General features: G+C 41.1%; 1 protein-coding gene and 1 long non-coding RNA gene across 2 annotated transcripts in view; both read right to left on the bottom strand.

Moving 5' to 3' along the window:
• LOC142100226 (uncharacterized) overlaps positions 1-18,877 on the bottom strand; it is a 401,704-nt gene that overhangs the window by 54,563 nt on the left and 328,264 nt on the right. The gene's annotated exons all lie outside the window — the stretch shown is intronic.
• Positions 958-12,974, bottom strand: LOC142099972 (galactosylgalactosylxylosylprotein 3-beta-glucuronosyltransferase 1-like). Its single transcript, XM_075183981.1, has 4 exons — positions 12,963-12,974; positions 12,464-12,539; positions 8,447-8,832; positions 958-1,302 (listed from the first exon to the last, which is right to left on the bottom strand). The coding sequence occupies exons 1-4, from the start codon at positions 12,972-12,974 to the stop codon at positions 958-960; spliced, it is 819 nt and encodes a 272-aa protein (XP_075040082.1).

Genomic DNA, 18,877 nt, shown 5'->3' with positions numbered 1-18,877 from the left:
CTATAAATGCCACGCTCTCTACAATATATGGCACGCTCTATACTATGTACGCCACACTCTGCACTGTGTACGCCACTCTCTGTACTAGATATGGTATGCTCTGTACCATGTACGCCACAATCTGTAGTATATACACAATGCACTGTACAATATACGCCACGCCCTGTACTATATATGCCATGCTCTGTACTATATACCCCAAGCTCTGTACAATATACGCCACGCTCTGTACTATATACCCCAAGCTCTGTACAATATACGCCACGCTCTGTACTATATACCCCAAGCTCTGTACAATATACGCCACACTCTGTACTATATACCCCAAGCTCTGTACAATATATGCCACACTCTGTACTATATATGCCACACTCTGTACTATATAGGGCAGGCTCTATACTATATACGACACACTCTGTACAATATACACCATACTCTGTACTATATATGGTATGCTCTGTTCTATATGCCCCACGCTCTGTACAATATACATCATGCACTGTACAATATATGCCACACTCTCTTCTATATATGACACACTCTCTACTATATACAACACGCTCTGTACTATATCGGGCAGGCTCTATACTATATACACCACGCTCTTTACTATAAAGGGCAGGCTCTGTATTATATATAGCACGCTCTGTATATTCAGAGTGTGTACCCTGTAGATGAATTTAATATATGGATCTCTGCCAGTGTTCTCTAAAGCTAGTAATGCTCTTTAGTCACCGGTGCACTAAACGTACTAGCAGCCTAGCTAGTTTATGTCTTAGTTTAAATATTTAGGCTTCTATTTTCAACACCTGGCCTGGCATTATCTTCTCTGTGCAGGGAGCTGCATAATATGAACCACCCATAAGTAGCAATATTACCTGCAGGCAATGTGAACTGAGAAAATATAATTCCTCCAAGCAGGACATTATTGGGCAATAGTTTCCTATTCTTCTGGTATCAGAACATCTGTTGCTTTAGATGGACAATGCTGAATATACGATGCCTCACCTTGGTACAGTTTTCAGCTTTTGGTTCTAGCTCATCCATGGTGACCAGATGTTGCAGCAAACTGGACTCTTGGTAACCAGACTTTACATCCAGACGGAACATGGACCTCGGTTTCTCAAGGATCAACTTCAAATGAATGGCAAAGCCAGCCATATCTATAGCAAACGGCCGTGAAACATCATATTTCACCAACCAGCCTTCTACCTTACCATCAGAATTGACTTTCACTGTTTCATAACGTAGTCCCCCAGCAAAGGCTACCGGCCACACAGATACCTTCTTAGTATATCGCATCTGTAACAAGAAGGGGCCAACGTGTAATTATGTGTTACTATATAGCAACTGCAACATTCAAAAACTAAAGAGTGCCTAAAGAATGAGTAGGTTTTACACATATTTCATCAATAATACCCCCACACAACGTATATCCTCAAAACATCTTCCCATATTATACCAGCAACACTCCCACACATATGTGTTATGGATGGCCTCCTAACCAATGTGATCTTAGGCAGCGATGTTGGAGGTGGAATTGAGACCGTATTTTCTCAACTCCATTACACAGAGTCAAACTGCCAGACTACAATCTTGTTAGGAATATTTAGTAGATTAGGGTTCCCTAGTGAGAATCTAATTGATCAAGGGACACAGTTGATGAGTGAATTAGTCCAGTGCCTCTGAAGCACATGCTACGGGCATTTGTAACTTTGGAAGGGGATTCTGGAACGCTACCTGCAACACCTCTTGTTTGCTTATTGGGAGATGCCTCAGGTTTCTTCCCCTTTGAATTACTATATGGCCGCAGAGTCCATGGACCTCTTGACCTGTTCCGGGAGTCTTGGGAAGCGATGCCACCCACCCAGGATGTCTCTGTGATGGAGTATGTTATCACGCTTAGAGATCGGTTAGAGAATCTCATGGGGCTCATGCAAGCTAACCTAGTGGAAGCACAAACCAAGCAGAAGACCTGGTATGATCAAGGAGTGCGCGCCAGAGTATTTTAGATAGGGCAGAAGGTCCTTGTTCTGATGCCCATGTGTCAGAACAAGCTCCAGGCTGCCTGGGTTGGACCGTAGATGGTCTCAAACTGCCTAAGTGACATCACCTACATGGTGTCAATTCATAGCAATGGTAGGCGGCAGTAGACTTAACATGTGAATATGTTGAAGGTATATCGTGACCGTGTGGAGGCGGTAGCAGCGGTTTGCTGCTTACCGACTGAGGAACCAGAAAGTGATTCACTACCAGACCTCCTGGTGGATGCCAGAGGTGAAGGTGGTGCCAAGGAAGTGGGCTGGAATGAGCAGTTGAGTGCCCGCAAGATGGAGTAGCTTGAGGCAGTGCTGCTACACTTTGCGACTCAGTTCAGTAGGAAGCCTGGTCAATACCTCTTGCTCAAGTGAATTGTTGAAATATACTTTGCTGTAACTAACATGTCTAACAGAGCGTCAATTCAGGACAGGGGATAAGCATCAGACATGGTCACCTTGTTCAATCGGTGGTAATATACGCAAAACCGTGTTGTCTTGTCCTTTTTTAGAGCCAATAGAATGGAGGATGCCCATGGACTGCACAATGGCTTGTTCACATCTAGCTCAAGCAACTCCTGCACCTCCCTGTAAATACACGCCTTGGCCTCCGATGAGACTCGATAAGCAGGTTACCTAATTGGTCTATGCTCACCAATGTCCACATGGTACATCACCAAGGAAGTATGGCCAGGTTTCCTACTGAACTGAGTGTCAAAGGGATGCAGTACTGCCTCAAGCTGCTCCCTCTTGGGGGCACTCAACTGCTCATCCCAGCCCACTTCCTCAACACCACCTTCACTCATAGCATCCACGAGGAGGTCAGGTAGTGGATCACTTCCTGGTTCCTCAGTCAGTAAGCAGCAAACCGCTGCTACCGACTCCACACGCTCGTGGTATGCCTTCAGCATATTCACGTGGTAGGTCCGCTGCCCCCTCCCGTCGCTGACACCACGCAATTGATGTCACTCAGGCATTTTGAGACCGTGTACAGTCCAGCCCAGGTAGCCTGGAACTTGTTCTGTCACGTGGGAATCAGGACAAGGAATTCTCTCCAATACTGTGGAACACGCGTATTGATCATATCAAGTCTTCTGTTTCTCCTGCGATTCCATTAGGTTAGACTGCATGCGTCCCATGAGATTCTCCAACTGATCTCTGAGCTTTAACACATACTCCACCACAGAAACATCCTGGGTGGGTAGCTCCCCTACCCAAGACTCCCTGAACAGGTCAAGAGGTCAATGGATTATAGTAATTCATAAGAGGAGAAGAGTAGACTCCTGCGGCACTTCCCGATAAGCAATCAGGAGGTGCGGCAAGTAGCGATCCCAGTCCCCCCCTCCGACGTTACAAATGCCCATAGCATGTGCTTCATAATGCCAATAAACCGCTCGCAAAGTCCGTTAGTCTGGGGGTGGAAGGGGGAAGTACGGAGTTGCCACACTCCGTACTTTGCCCAGAGACACTGGATCAGTTTACTCATGAACTGTGTCACTTGATCGGTTAGGATCTCACTAGGTTACTCTACTCTACTAACTACTTATAGCAGCGCGTTATCGCACTACCATTTCTGCAGTGATGGTGGACAGAGCCACAGCCTCTGGATACCGGGTGGCATAGCCCACCACAGTGAAGATGTATCCCTTCCCCGATCTACCGGGCACAGGAAGGGGACCTACAATGTCAACAGACACTCGCAGAAATGGTTCCTCAACTATTGGGAAGGACCTGGTTGCGCAGGAGTAGATCCTGAAGGCTGTAGTCTGGCAGCTTGGCTCCGAGTAACGGTGTTGAAAAATGCGGTCACAATTCCACCCCCAACATCAGTTGGGATAACCGATCTATAACGGCAACATCTCCCAACTTCTGACCATCTACCCAGTCCAGATACACCCTGGCTACAGGCACTTCCTCCTCCTGTCCATCTGCCACAGTATTTTAGGCAGTTTGACTCTGTGGCAGGATCGATAAAATGGAGATTGACTACATTGATTGAAGCTCCTGAGTCTCTAAGTACTTCTCCCTGCAGGGGTCCCACTTGGACAGGCTACAGGTTCCTCCACATGTTTTTGGGAGGGTCTTTTGGACAAACAAGTGACTCTCTGCTGAGTCACCTTCAGACACGGCACACTCCATTGGGTTGGCAATGGTGGAAAAAGTCTCTACTGGCTCACCTTCACCAGCTATGCAAGTCAGTTGGGTCCCAGGACTCGGATTAGGGGCATGAGTCTGGGGAGCTGTGGCTGAGGGACAGTCCATCCTTAGGTGACCATTTTTCCCACAGCTGTAGCACTTCTTCTTCAGCCTGGGCTCCGATGGTCTCTGATAACTCCCAAGGACAGAGCGGTGTGGTGGCTGGCAAACGGTACCTGAAGGGTCGGATACTTGCTTTTACTGGTGAGTAGAAGCGGAGTGTCCCCCTGATTGTACAGTCCTTTGTTGTTGGCTGTCAGTTTAGCGCTTTTACAAGTGTGGCCTCAATGCTACATACTAATCCACCAACTGGGCGGCTGCTTCAAAGCTGCCTGACTTCCTGTCCAGCATCCATACTTTCACCTCCTGTGTGCTCCAGCAGTGAAACGGCCCTTGGCACATCAAATATATTTCCTCCTTCACGTTGTGGGCACCTGCTCCACGTACCCACTTCCTGGCAGACTCCCGCAGCAGGTTGGCAAACTCCTCATGGGTGACGTGGAGGTTCTTGGTAAGGTCCAGGAACTACAGACTCTATAGTGTGGGCACTAGGGGCCTGATTCATTAAGGATCTTAAATGAAGAGGTATCTTATGTCTCCTGGACAAAACCATGTTACATGGCTGAACCATGACTGATGTGAATGAGTTCTCTTTACAACGCTGCGGAATCAGTGGCGCTATATAAATAAATGGTGATGATGTTACAATGCAAGGGGTGCAAACTAGTGTTCTGTATTGGACATGAGTTAAATACTGACTGTTTTTTCATGTAGCACACAAATACTTGATAGCATATTTGTACACTGACATTTAAAGTTGATATTTGTGTGCTACATGAAAGAACAGTCAGTATTTAACTTATGTGCAAAACAGAATACTAGTTTGCACCCCTTGCATTGTAACATGGTTTTGTCCAGGAGACTGAAATAAGATACCTCTTCATTTAAGATCCTTAATGAATCAGGCCCTAGGTTCTTAACATATTCCTCTCTGGGCACAGCGTGTAGCCTGTAGGTCCTTTCAAATACCTGCAGGTGCTCATCTATTTTCCCAACACAGTCCTCAGATTTATTGCAAGGTAGAGAGATGACAGTTCTGATCCCCTAGGGCGCGCCTCCCACCTAGGCTGCATGGCTGGCGCCCTCCCCTCTTGGCGCCATGCTTCGATGACCTGTGCCTGCTCAGCTGCCACTGCCTTGTCCCCTAGGGCCGCCATCTGGATCTTTAGCCTGGCTGCCCTGCACTCATCATAGGACAGAAGGGCTGGTTATGCGGGTACAGTCTGTTGAGTAGAGGTCCCAGCTGTCTGGGTGTCTGCTTCACCTAGCCACAAGTCATCAACTGGGCCACTGCCTTGGCCACTGCAGCCATCAATTTCATCCGCCTGGGTACCATGTTGTAGGTGCCATTCTCTCAGCGTCTCTCTCATCTCCCTCAAACAGTTGGCGAAGGTTGATGTCAATTTCCTTGGCACTGCACAGAGTCTCATGGTCTGCCCTGGATACATTGGCGTAATCAGACATCCTGTGCGTTCTCCTGGCTGCAGTTAGTCCTCTCCTGAATAACGTGGCTCTCATGACTGGTACACGAAAAGCCGCCGTGGGTTATCCCACCACTTGTCACCAGAAATCTGTGGCAGGATGGACTGTCTATGCCACCCTGTCTGTTGTGTTGCTGGGGACCAGTTGGGCTTGTCTTGACACTGTCCCCTTATTTTATCCCAAAAATGCCCTCTAACTGCAATAGGAGGGGCTTAAGCTGCTGACAACACTGGACTCCTTAGCGGCTTCCAGAACTTCGTCCCTCTGGGTAACTGTCGCTGCTAGTGTACCCCCTTGCTGGTATATCTGGGCTGGTACCCCTGACCTCTTGCCTTTAGATCGGGTTTGCTGTGGATGGTTCCCCCCTGGCCTATCACACTGGCAAAGCTGCAGGTAGCGGGCAAAACGTTGGTGCTGGAATGCTGGGTCCAAACCTCAGAACAGGCGGAAAATGGATTAGATTTGGGTGTAATCTGCAGATCACAGGAATTACAGCAGGATCTTGAAGCAAATGATGTGTACTAGCTCAAGTGTCCTAGAAAGGACAGTTCACACTGGTTTATGGTACCAGTGATCAGAAGGTCAGATACATTACATGGCCAAACTAGAGCCTTTTTATACAGTGTTTGACACACATGTGGGCAGGGGTCAACCCAGCCCCTTCCTAGCTGGCACCAGAACATCTGATCAGATAATTTAACATCATCATCATCATCATCATCATCATTTATTTATATAGCGCCACTAATTACGCAGCGCTGTACAGAAAACTCATTCACATCAGTCCTCCCCCATTGGAGCTTACAGTCTAAATTCCCTAATATAGACACACACTCACACACAGACAGGGAGACAGACAAAGAGGGGGAGACTAGGGTCAATTTTTTTGATAGCAGCCAATTAACCTACTAGTATGTTATTGGAGTGTGGGAGGAAACCGGAGCACCCGGAGGAAACCCACGCAAACACGGGGAGAACATACAAACTCCACACAGATAAGGCCATGGTCGGGAATTGAACTCATGACCTCAGTGCTGGGAGGCAGAAGTGCTAACCACTACGCCACTGTGCTGCCCTATTATTATTATATAACATCAGGATATAATTTAATCTTGCATCCAACACAATTAAACTTCCACTTCAACCTGATTTCCTCAGATTTGCTGTCTGTTAGATTTCCTGTCTGTCTAACATGACACACACACAGGTAACGACTCCCTGTCGAGCCTTTAGGCCAAAGCAGGTGTTTGTCACTTCACAGGAAAAGACTTACTGAGCATTTCCTGCTATCAGCAAAACAGACTTCATCTAGTTACAAAACCAAATAATGACATACTGTCTCCGAAGTTAAAAATCAATGCCTCAGAAATTAATGCATTTCCTATACAGAAATACAACACAATATAATAAAATCAGTAAATTTCTAATACACAGTGTCAAATATCAGTACATTTGCAACGATATAATTTGGCTCACTGTGCTAATAATTTAAATATATTATTACAATCATTATCATCATCAGCAGCTATTTATATAGCACCACTAATAATATACCAGCAATACTCCCACATGTATTATACCAGCAATACTCCCACACGTATTATACCAGTAATACTCCCACACGTATTATACCGGTGATACTCCCACACATATTATACCAGTAATACTCCCACACATATTATACCAGTAATACTCCCACACATATTATACCAGTAATACTCCCACACATATTATACCAGTAATACTCCCACACATATTATACCAGTAATACTCCCACACATATTATACCAGTAATACTCCCACACATATTATACCAGTAATACTCCCACACATATTATACCAGTAATACTCCCACACATATTATACCAGTAATACTCCCACACATATTATACCAGTAATACTCCCACACATATTATACCAGTAATACTCCCACACATATTATACCAGTAATACTTCCACACATATTATACCAGTAATACTCCCCACACATATTATACCAGTAATACTCCCACACATATTATACCAGTAATACTCCCACACATATTATACCAGTAATACTCCCACACATATTATACCAGTAATACTCCCACACATATTATACCAGTAATACTCCCACACATATTATACCAGTAATACTTCCACACATATTATACCAGTAATACTCCCACACATATTATACCAGTAATACTCCCACACATATTATACCAGTAATACTCCCACACATATTATACCAGTAATACTCCCACACATATTATACCAGTAATACTCCCACACATATTATACCAGTAATACTCCCACACATATTATACCAGTAATACTTCCACACATATTATACCAGTAATACTCCCACACATATTATACCAGTGTTGTCTGTAGTAAATAGGACATTTCTTGGTGTCTGTAACCTTGTTTTACAGTTGGCAAAGAACCTCGAAACGACCTTTCCAGTAATTAAAAGGTGCAGAATTCTTCTCATTATAAGAATAACATGTGACCGTTCCACACCCAGCAAGGAACAAGCTCCTCCCAATGGATAGTGAATGTTTTGCTCCTTGGAAGGGATCAAAGCTCAGCGCCAACAATGATAACGAGTAATTATGTGTCTACATGGTACTAATTGAGAACAATAAGTAATTACTATCAAGTAATTAGTGGTCATATGCTGCACTCACCTCCTCAAATATCTCCAAGCTGTATGTGTTGTCATCATCAGCGAAATATACAACTCCGGGGGGCGCATCCTCTGGGTAAAAGGTTTCTCTCAACCAGCTCAAGCCCAGATTTCGTTGTAGGGTTCCCCGAGCTTTGATCACCCCTTTTGGTGTTCTAACACAAAGCTGAGTGTACTGAATCCCTGATGTTCTTAGGAAGTTGGTGACCAGCGTAGTCTGATTATCGGAGTCCTCCACCACAATCCAGTGGAAAGCGGGCACCTGGCGAAAGGTGTTGGCAATACGGGTAAGTTCTGCTTTCTGGACAAGGCGGGCGTAGGTCGGTGTGATGGCGAATATCGTCGGGAGGGGCGGAGGTGCTGATCTATAAGTCAGATGTCTATTTCCTGGAAAGTAGAAACATGTATCAATAATCTATTCCACCCGGACAGGTAAAGATGACTGACATACTGCTGCCGTGTGGCGGATCTCTTTAGGAATTAATCCTTGCGGCTATGTTTACTAAAGGGTTTCCGGCTATTTTAAAAACCACCGGATTTACTAAAGCCCAAACAACCATTAAAACGGCCAGAATTTACATTTTTCAAAACCACCACTTTACAAACCACCATCCCGATTTTAACAAAGATGAACATACAAATCCCCAGAGTTACTAAGCTGAGGTTTTCAAACCCGCCACAAAACCGCCATCCAAACAGCCAAAATGAAATGAGGTGGTTGTGAGTGGCGGGATTGTTCAAACTGCAGCTGCCATTCAGAACATAAGGGAAAGCGCCATTCACATTTAAATTATTGAAGCAATCATTATATATTGATTAAGGGACAAAATTAATTAACAATTTACTTATGAAGAATTTTTTTTTTTAAATTTAAGGGGGCAAAAATATTGAATTATTTTATTATTTTATTATTCTGGCTCTATGTAATGCCAAATTGTGCAACAAATACAATATTATTAATAATATTCAGTGATTGCTAATGGTGAATATTATTGTTTTGATTGCACAATTTGGCATTACATAGTGCCAGATTATTATAATAATTCAATAATTTTGCCCTCTTCAAATTGTAAAAAATTATTTTTCCTCATAAGTAAATTATGAATAATAAATAATAAATAAAGCACCTTAATAAATAATGATTGCCTCAATAATTTATATATGATTGATGCTTCCTCTTATGTTCTGAATGGCAAAATAGCTCAAACAGCGTACAGTTTGCCAATCAGAGGCAGGTATTTAAAAACCCCGTCTTTTGGATGGGGGTTTTGATGGCTGTTTTAACCAAACCGCCGGCGGTTTTGCTGATTCCAAACCGCCACATATCGCCAGCTATCTCAAATCACAGCCTCAAATTGCCCTATAGTAAATACGGCGGTTTGGACCACTAAACGGCCGGCGATGTGTGGCGGTTTCAAAACGCTACCAAACTCCATTCATAGTAAATCTAGCCCTTGGTGTGTATCTAATGCAGGATGATGTAACAGGCGAAAATTAAGTATCTGGCAATAATGGAAGTGCCGCAATGTTCTTCAAAATTGTGTTTTGTACATTTAGGAATAAATGAATATAGGAGGGATCATTTTTTGCCATCTGACAGTTATTTGTTGAAGATTATCCTATTTAGTATTTCTGCACTATAATATTGAGGGCAGATAATGTAAACCCTTTTGTGAATTAATATTATTTGGATCAGTGGGGTCATTAAATGCACCACTAGAGAACTCATTTTGATATTTCTCCCTCCTCTAGTGTTTGCTCTGCCGTCCTGTGCACGTGGCCTTCAAACTCTACTGTACTTTGTGTATTAATACATTATTATTTATCAGTTTCCACCTCTACAGATCTGCAGCACATTACTCCGTTTCACCTACAATGTTACAGATACCTAATATAATATTCTGCATAGCGTATGCATAGAGGCCAGTTATCCCCTCAAACTGGATTATTATCACCATTAGCTTACAGTAGTGCTTCCCAAACTGTGTGCCGCGACTCCCTGGGGTGACCTCACAGGGGTGCCGTGGCCAGGGCTGGTGGTAAGCACGGCGGGGGACTACTTGGTAATTATTTTGGCTTAGAGGTGCCTTAAGAAAATTATGGAAACCCTAAAGCTGCAGGTTCAATGCGGATGTGTAAACATTTGTTATCTCCAGAGTAACTGTGGTTTTATATACAAGCTCTTAAGCTAATTTTACAAAAGTGTCTTCTAATTGTCAAAGTCGAATAATTGGATGAAAGAATGTATATAGATTAATATTGTTTTACCGTGAGATTGCGATCAGTACGCCACATGTCATGGCGCAATTGCACGATAAATAATGCACGCATGCACTTACACATTCACTTGTATATAGTTCATTTTTTATAATAGTTCCAATCCACAGTCGTTTATGAACAGTTGTTATTTCGTTTATAGTTAAATATCAGAAGGTTATAGGTACACGTTAGTGAGATCTAAGGTTCAGGTCACAGGAAACATATCATGTCTGGTATAATCCCCTATTTATTCGCAGACGTCTGGTTCTATCACCGAAAGGATCACTTCTTGTGTATGCTAGTTATGGATGATAAGGAATAAATGATTAGAATGGTATTGTCTGTGTAATGCTAATAAACCAGTTTGAACTAGTTCTTGGTGGAAAGATTAAGTATGCATCTTCTGGAGAGCTGACCCTCACCCTTGGAAAGTTGACCCCCACCCTTGGAGGGTGTCATTTGAACTGACCTTTGGACTGCATTACACTGGACCTTCCTGAAGCCTGAACCTATGGAAACATGTCAAATCATCTGTACTGTTTTCACTGTATCACTTACTGTATATAAGAAGGGGCTCTGGGACCAGCGTGCAGTCTCTTTGACCACAGACTTCTGGATTGAATGACTGTAAGCTGGATCCAGCACAGCACAGCGTATCGGTTGTACTTATTTATTGAACTGTTGTACTGTTGCTTTTGCTAAATAAATTGCTTGTGCTTTGGAACCACACAAATCGCATAGACAATGGTTATTGGAAAACTATGAAATTACTTTAATATAATTACAATTACAATTTAAAAATTTAAAATAATTACAATTTAAAAATGTTTGAATGTTGATAGGCTCACTGGATACAATGTTTTCTTTAGTTTTTTTCTTTGTGGGTCCAATGAGTCATTACTTGCTATGGTAAGAGATATGGAGATGGAGGTGGTTGGAGAGAGTCACTCCCCATGGCCGCCATGATGGTGGCCACACACCCTCTCGTGGCGCACAGTCCCTCTGGTGGTGCACAGCCCCTCTGGTGGCACACGGCCCCTCTGGTGGCGCACTGCCCCTCTGGTGGCGCACTGCCCCTCTGGTGGCGCACAGCCCCTCTGGTGGTGCACTGCCCCTCTGGTGGCGCACAGTCCCTCTGGTGGTGCACAGCCCCAGGCCCATGTAGCACTTAATTTGGTTGTGCCTGTGTCCACCCTGTGTCTTTACCACAGAACATGTTAACTGGTTTTGCCTTTATTTCAGACACCTATCTAGTAAATGCACCAAATAAACCAGAAAGTTCTTTACAAGATCTTTTATTTGTAAACATTATCCACATTTTTTTCAACTGGATGTAAAAAAAGAAAAAAAAAATTACATTGCAGAACATCTAATAATTTAAATATTTGAAACTTTTGTAGTAATTATTATTATTATTTAAGTTTTCATCTGGTTACAGCCTTCAAACACAACTTTTTTATCCATGTAAAACAAGTCAAGATACTTCTTCTTCAGTTTGTGGAATTTCTTCTTCACATCATTGATGTTAGCCCTCAATTCATTAATATTCGTTTAGCGTTTCCATCTTCTCATCCACACCTTTTCCATCTCTGGAAGTACTTTAAATATTAGTGTGTGTTCCCACCTTCTGTCCTTCCGAGCGTTCGTCAGATATGATGATAGAATCTAAATGAGGAAAAGGAAATTAATTTAATTATGTTTGGCAAAGAAACAGAACACAACATCGCCTTCAACAGTGAGACTAAGGCCATTCTCTCACCTTGGACACTGCATGAAATCACTTTGTGCTGATGTCCCTCCTGGGTCAGGCCAGGTCTGCGGCTGATCCAGACCAACTGAAATATAACAGTACAGGGTACACTTTACGTTTTTTTACCTTTTTAACAATATTTAATTACCTACTTTCAGTTCTTCTTATATTTCCACAATTCCTATATCAGTGATTTCTTCTTTTGTAGTCACTACAGCATCTTCCATTACAATTATCTGTGTTGCTATTCGTTCTTGTTATCGCAAATTACTAACTCCGTTTTATAACTAGTTTGCAAAGTTTTAATAACCGCTTTTAAGTATCACTTTTTTAAATGTTCGTTCAGATTCTCTTCACTTTCTTTGCTGCTTGTTCTTCAGATCTGAAACTTTGCTCTTTTTTACAAGGTTTTTGTGTAGCAGATTTATGAGTTCTGCATAATTTGTTCCTTTCAGTGAATGATTTTTCGATATTTCTTCTTTTGACAGTCGTAGTCCAGCACTCTCACCATCATCTCCATCTCCCTTGGACTCATTGGTTTGGTTCTTTTAACGTATTTTAACCTCTTCCAATTGCATCACTTCTTCTTCTCCATCCCCCTCCAACTCCTCCATCACTTCTAGTAGGATCCACTTTTTGAGGGTGGCATAATTCTCACTTCCTAGTGAAGTGGGCAGAATTCGGTTCAAACGCTGCGATTCGCCTGGAGTTTGGCCCAGCCCCCGCTGTAAAATGACGCGTTTTGCGTCATTATGTCACGTGGCGGGGCCAAAATTATGCGATTTTGGCGCCCCACCCCCTGCACGCTCACGTCCCAGCCGGCATCTCCCGGATGCCCAAAAACAAATGTTGGCAAGTATGGCATAAGCCAGTGCACTAATCTACAATAAATATGTCCTATATACTATTATTGAGGGGGTGCATCCATACAATAAATATACCTTTATTACATATTTGCTTTGTGAAGTGCAGAGAACACATAATCTTGCCCATGACAACTGCACACATTAAATCACTTAATTGTATGTACGTTTTACTTGGGGTTTCACACAGTTTTAAGTTCGGGGCTTTTATATTTTTGGTAATCAGTTACCACATTCTGGGGATGGTTATCATGCTGTCATTGGTTGTGCAATTTTATTTCTTATTTTTTCAACTTTTTTCAACTAATGCAAAAGCCGTTTGTGCAGTAAAATAAAATAAGAGAAAATATTTTAAAACAATTGATTTCTAGGATAACTTCTATACAAGACAAATGGCTCTAGTCAAAGAGGGGGAAAGTTGTGTTATGTAAGCGTGTAACCCTAATATACACAGCTCAGATAAACAGATACAATGAAGGAGAGAAATATATAGTCAAGATGTGAAAAATCAACAAACTGATTCGTTGATCAGTAATAAGACAGACCAGGTGTTGCGGATTAATGTTTAAGCCTTTTGCAGAGTATATGTAGCAGTACAAACGGAAGCCAGTATCCGGATACAATCTCACCCTCACAGGCTAACTCTCTATTCTTACCCTGTAAAGAGAAGATGAACCAGGTCCAGAGGCGACGTCCGTCCGATATAGGGTATTCCGTGGACCGCTGTAGCTGAATGCTGAAAATCTGTATAATTCGTGGCTTCTAGGGCTCACCGCGGGGCTGCACTGGGTAATTATGGTGTCCTTTCTGAACCAAAATTGTGTAGCTGTCAGGACCAACGCATTTCATCCACTTTGGGACTTTATCAAGGATACGATTCTGGTGAAAGGGAGACTATTTATAGACTCTTCCCTTTTCCACTTTATTAAAATCAAATTAAAAATAAACTGAGAGATCAATATAAAATATGCAAATACATCGATTGTATTGAGGTTTACAATTGGCGATTGAAATTTAAAACGATGATAATAAAAACCTATGGTAAAATGTACAAACGACAAATAAAATAAGATTATAACAAAATATTTATAAAAAGTGACTCAGATCAAAATCTAATTTGAGTCCATGAGGAGTTCGGGTTTTCATATTAAATATCCACCTGGATTCTGCCCGTGCAATCTTCTGTACATGGTCACCTCCTCTCCAATTCAGGGGAATATATTCTGCTCCCATGAATTTTAATTGCAATAGAAGCAGCATATATAGTCTGCTAATTGGAGAGTGCTCCCCTTGATGTCTATCTCTGTGTTATTGAATATGGAGAGCAGCACTCAGATACCACTAATTACACAAGACTCTAGGAACAGGGACTTAAATGAAGTCTTTGATTGTACTTTGCCTATAGAGTGCAATATGGATACAAAGGAGGATTTCTGTTCCAAATACATCTATTATGAGAAACTGTGTGAGACAGAAACTCGGCTATGGTGGGATACGACTGCGTTATCTAAATATTTGAAAGAAGAATTAATTCCCACCTTTATATCAGTTCAACAAGACTTCTATGTAAGGTGGAAGAATATCCTGGACAGTTGCTCCAAAGAGAAGACAAAGAGCCTTAGATCAAACTAATATAAAAATCCAAAATCTTGAGAGAGAATTTAGTCCCCTTAAAGATTTGGAAGATTTCAAACAGCTTGTTACTCTGACCAATGTAAAAATTGACAAAATAGAATAAATCACTGTAAATAGGAAACAAAAGGAATTTTGGAGGAACAATAATGAAAAAAAGAATGAAGATGTCACTAAGGCTAGAAATATTGCCAACTAAAGGGTGGTTCCAATGCATCTAAAATTGATCAGGAACAAGGAAAATCATCTTTAATACCTTTAATAAAAAAAAAACCCTAAGTTTATAGACAAGAAAAGGGTCGATCAACCTTATAATAGACGCAATTTTCATTACTCCCCCAGTAGTAATAATCAGGATCCTAGAGAGGAAGTTATGAGGAAGTCCTTCCTAAAAGGGGAGAAAGACACCAATGCACAATTGTTATTACAGCTAGGACACTTATGTCCAATATTCAAAAAGACATCACCAATGTAAAGAAAAGGAATCTTTCCAAGAAGAAGATTTTTTAGAATTCCTCTTCGGAACAGAGGATGTCCTGGGGAAATCACCTACAGTACATACCCCCAAGAGAAAAGGAAGATAGTTACCAACATACACGTAGAGGCACAAGAGGTGTAAAGTATAAAAAGTGAAAGAACGGTGTGAGGATAGCAAGTGAGGAACAGAAAGATCCCATCTTTAATCTTAGTAATGTAATTCTAACAGAAGATCAGAAGGCATTATTACAGAAAGGCCTCAAATTTGCACAATCCATGCCCAATAAATTTGAAATGTATCATGATTTGCATAAATATGTGAGAAAATTATGCCTGAAAAAGTATTTCATGAAACAAACTTCACTCTGGACATACAGTAAGGAAGAATCTTTATACACGTACACGGAACTTAGACCTACTAGCAAACTTTACCCTGCCTTTGTTAAAGGTTCCCCTATAGTAACATTCCAGAAACTGGTAGAAAATGACATAGAAAAACTACCAGATACGATGGATTTCGAACGGAATTTGTCTCAAGGAGAAAAGACAGCGATGGAACAGCTGAAAGAAAACCCCAATATCTCTATCAAAACGACTGATAAAGGGGGGGGGGAATGTCATTATGGACAAATGGAAGTATCTTGCTGAATGCACTAGACTAATATCAGATGAATCCACCTACAAAAAATTGACTGGGGAACCCACATCCAAATACCAGATGGAATTAAAAGAACTGTTGGATGAAGGGTTACACCCTGGAGTCATTCAAAAAAGGAATATGGATATATTTTTACAGAACATCTAAGATTTCCTATGTTTTATTGCCTTTCCAAAATACATAAGGACAAAACTAATCCTCCAGGTCGTCCTATAGTTTGTGGCACACAAAGTATTACTGCGAACATATCAGGTTACATAGATTATTACCTGCAGGACCTGGTTAAATCTCAACGCAGCTATTTGAATGATACGACAGCGATTCTGCAAGTTTTGGACAATATAGAATGGAAAGATTCCTATCATCTTGTAACATGTGATGTGAAATCACTCTGTATCTGTATTAGACACGCTGAAGGCTGCGAACTTACATACCATTTTTTATGCTCCCAATTGACACTAAATACAGCCCAAGTTAATTTTATTGTGAGCGGGATTGAATACATACTAGAACATAATTATTTTTGGTATGAAGGAGCCTTTTACAATTAAGTAACAGGCACTGCTATGGGGACACGATTCGCACCCAGTTATGCTAATTTATTTGTAGCAAAGTGGGAAGATGATTATGTCTGGGCTAACAACCCGTATCAAGATCATCTAATAGTTTGGAAAAGATATATAGATGATTATGTCTTTATTTGGGAAGGCGATCAAACTACTTTTTAGAAATATATTCAGTATATTAACAGGAATGAGGTAAATATGGAATTTACAGCCGAAATGAGCCAATCACATATATCCTTTTTGGATTTAACTGTTTATATAGATGGAAATAGGATTAAGACCAAAACTGCGACTGGATGAAGGCTGTATTCAATTAATTACGGATAAACCCCACATTGTTTAAAAGAAAGCTCAGAACCTGAAGGCCATCTTGACTAATAGTTACATTCCACCCCTAACAAAAAATCAGGATAGGACATGCAATAGGGGTTTCTTCTCTAGCCTGAATTTTAGTGCATGCAGAAACATGGGCCCCAAGGAAACCAAACCCATCGTCAAGGTTACATTAAATACTAATGGAAAGAACTTCAAAATACAAACACGGATTACGTGCAATTCAGAAGGTGTCAGCTACGTGTTAGAAAGTCCTTGTGGACTACAATATGCTGGGATGACTAAAAGGAAATTAAACGTAAGAATAGCAGAACACATATACAATATTAGAAGAGGATCGAAAACCCAAAGTGTGTGAGACCATTTCCTCAATGTACATAATAAAGATCCCAGACAACTAAAATTCATGGGAGCAGAATATATTCCCCTGAATTGGAGAGGAGGTGACCATGTACAGAAGATTGCACGGGCAGAATCCAGGTGGATATTTAATATGAAAACCCGAACTCCTCATGGACTTAAATTAGATTTTGATCTGAGTCACTTTTTATAAATATTTTGTTATAATCTTATTTTATTTGTCATTTGTACATTTTACCATAGGTTATATTATCATTGTTTTAATATTCAATCTCCAATTATAAACCTCAATCCAATCGATGTATTTGCATATTTTATATTGATCTCTCAGTTTATTTTTAATTTGATTTTAATAAAGTGGAAAAGGGAAGAGTCTATGAATAGTCTCCCTATCACCAGAATCGTATCCTTGATAAAGTCCCAAAGTGGATGAAACGCGTTGGTCCTGACAGCTACACAATTTTGGTCCAGAAAGGACACCATAATTACCCAGTGCAGCCCCGCGGTGAGCCCTAGAAGCCGCGAATTATACAGATTTTCAGCATTCAACTACAGCGGTCCACGGAATACCCTATATCGGACGGACATCGCCTCTGGACCTGGTTCATCTTCTCTTTACAGGGTAAGAATAGAGAGTTAGCCTGTGAGGGTGAGATTGTATCCGGATACTGGCTTCCGTTTGTACTGCTACATATACTCTGCAAAAGGCTTAAACATTAATCCGCATTACCTGGTCTGTCTTATTACTGATCAACGAATCAGTTTGTTGATTTTTCACATCTTTCTTTCTATAGGAATAAAAGTTGGAAATACAGAGAAAAGTGGGGCGCATATGGTTGAATTCTCTATACGTTTGTGGAATTTATTTGCAAAAGCATTTGTGATAAAATGTTCTTGTATATTACAATACAGAAACACACTGGGCCCCATTTGAAAACTTAAAACTAATCTGAAAAACCTGACCAATCTTGGATCGAGCTGCACCCAGATTGAGAATCCAGGATCAATCAAAGATAAATATACTCATTATTTACAGGTAGGAAAACATTTCTCTATAATAATATTTTAGCAAGCCACTCAGAAAATGTATAATAAGTTTGTATGACATGATTAAAAAGACTTTGTTAATGGCATATCATTATTATGAGATTATATAATGTTCATAATTATGTGATAATTGGATAGAATTAATATATTTTGAGGGCATGGCATGATTATAACGACGTAGGATGGCATGTATATGGTTGGCATTATAGGCTGGCATGATTATAATGAACTAGGATGATTATATTGAGGTGAAGTGGTATGGCCATAATAATGTGTATTTGGACTTCCTAGGGTGGCATGATAATATTGAAGTAAGATGGCCTTGTCTTTATAATACTGTGTATGTGTTAATCATAGTTATATAGGATGGCATCATTATATTGAGATCTTGGTAATTGTGCTATCTTACCATGTTGGTATCATTATATATGAGGTTGCTTATACTGTAATGAAGAGATTGTAGGACAGCATGATAAGGATGAGATAT

The sequence above is a fragment of the Mixophyes fleayi genome, chromosome 8 (assembly GCF_038048845.1).
Source record: "Mixophyes fleayi isolate aMixFle1 chromosome 8, aMixFle1.hap1, whole genome shotgun sequence".
Lineage (NCBI taxonomy): Eukaryota > Metazoa > Chordata > Amphibia > Anura > Limnodynastidae > Mixophyes > Mixophyes fleayi.
The sequence above is the reverse complement of the archived record's forward strand: the minus strand, read 5'-3'. Positions and strand labels throughout refer to the sequence as shown.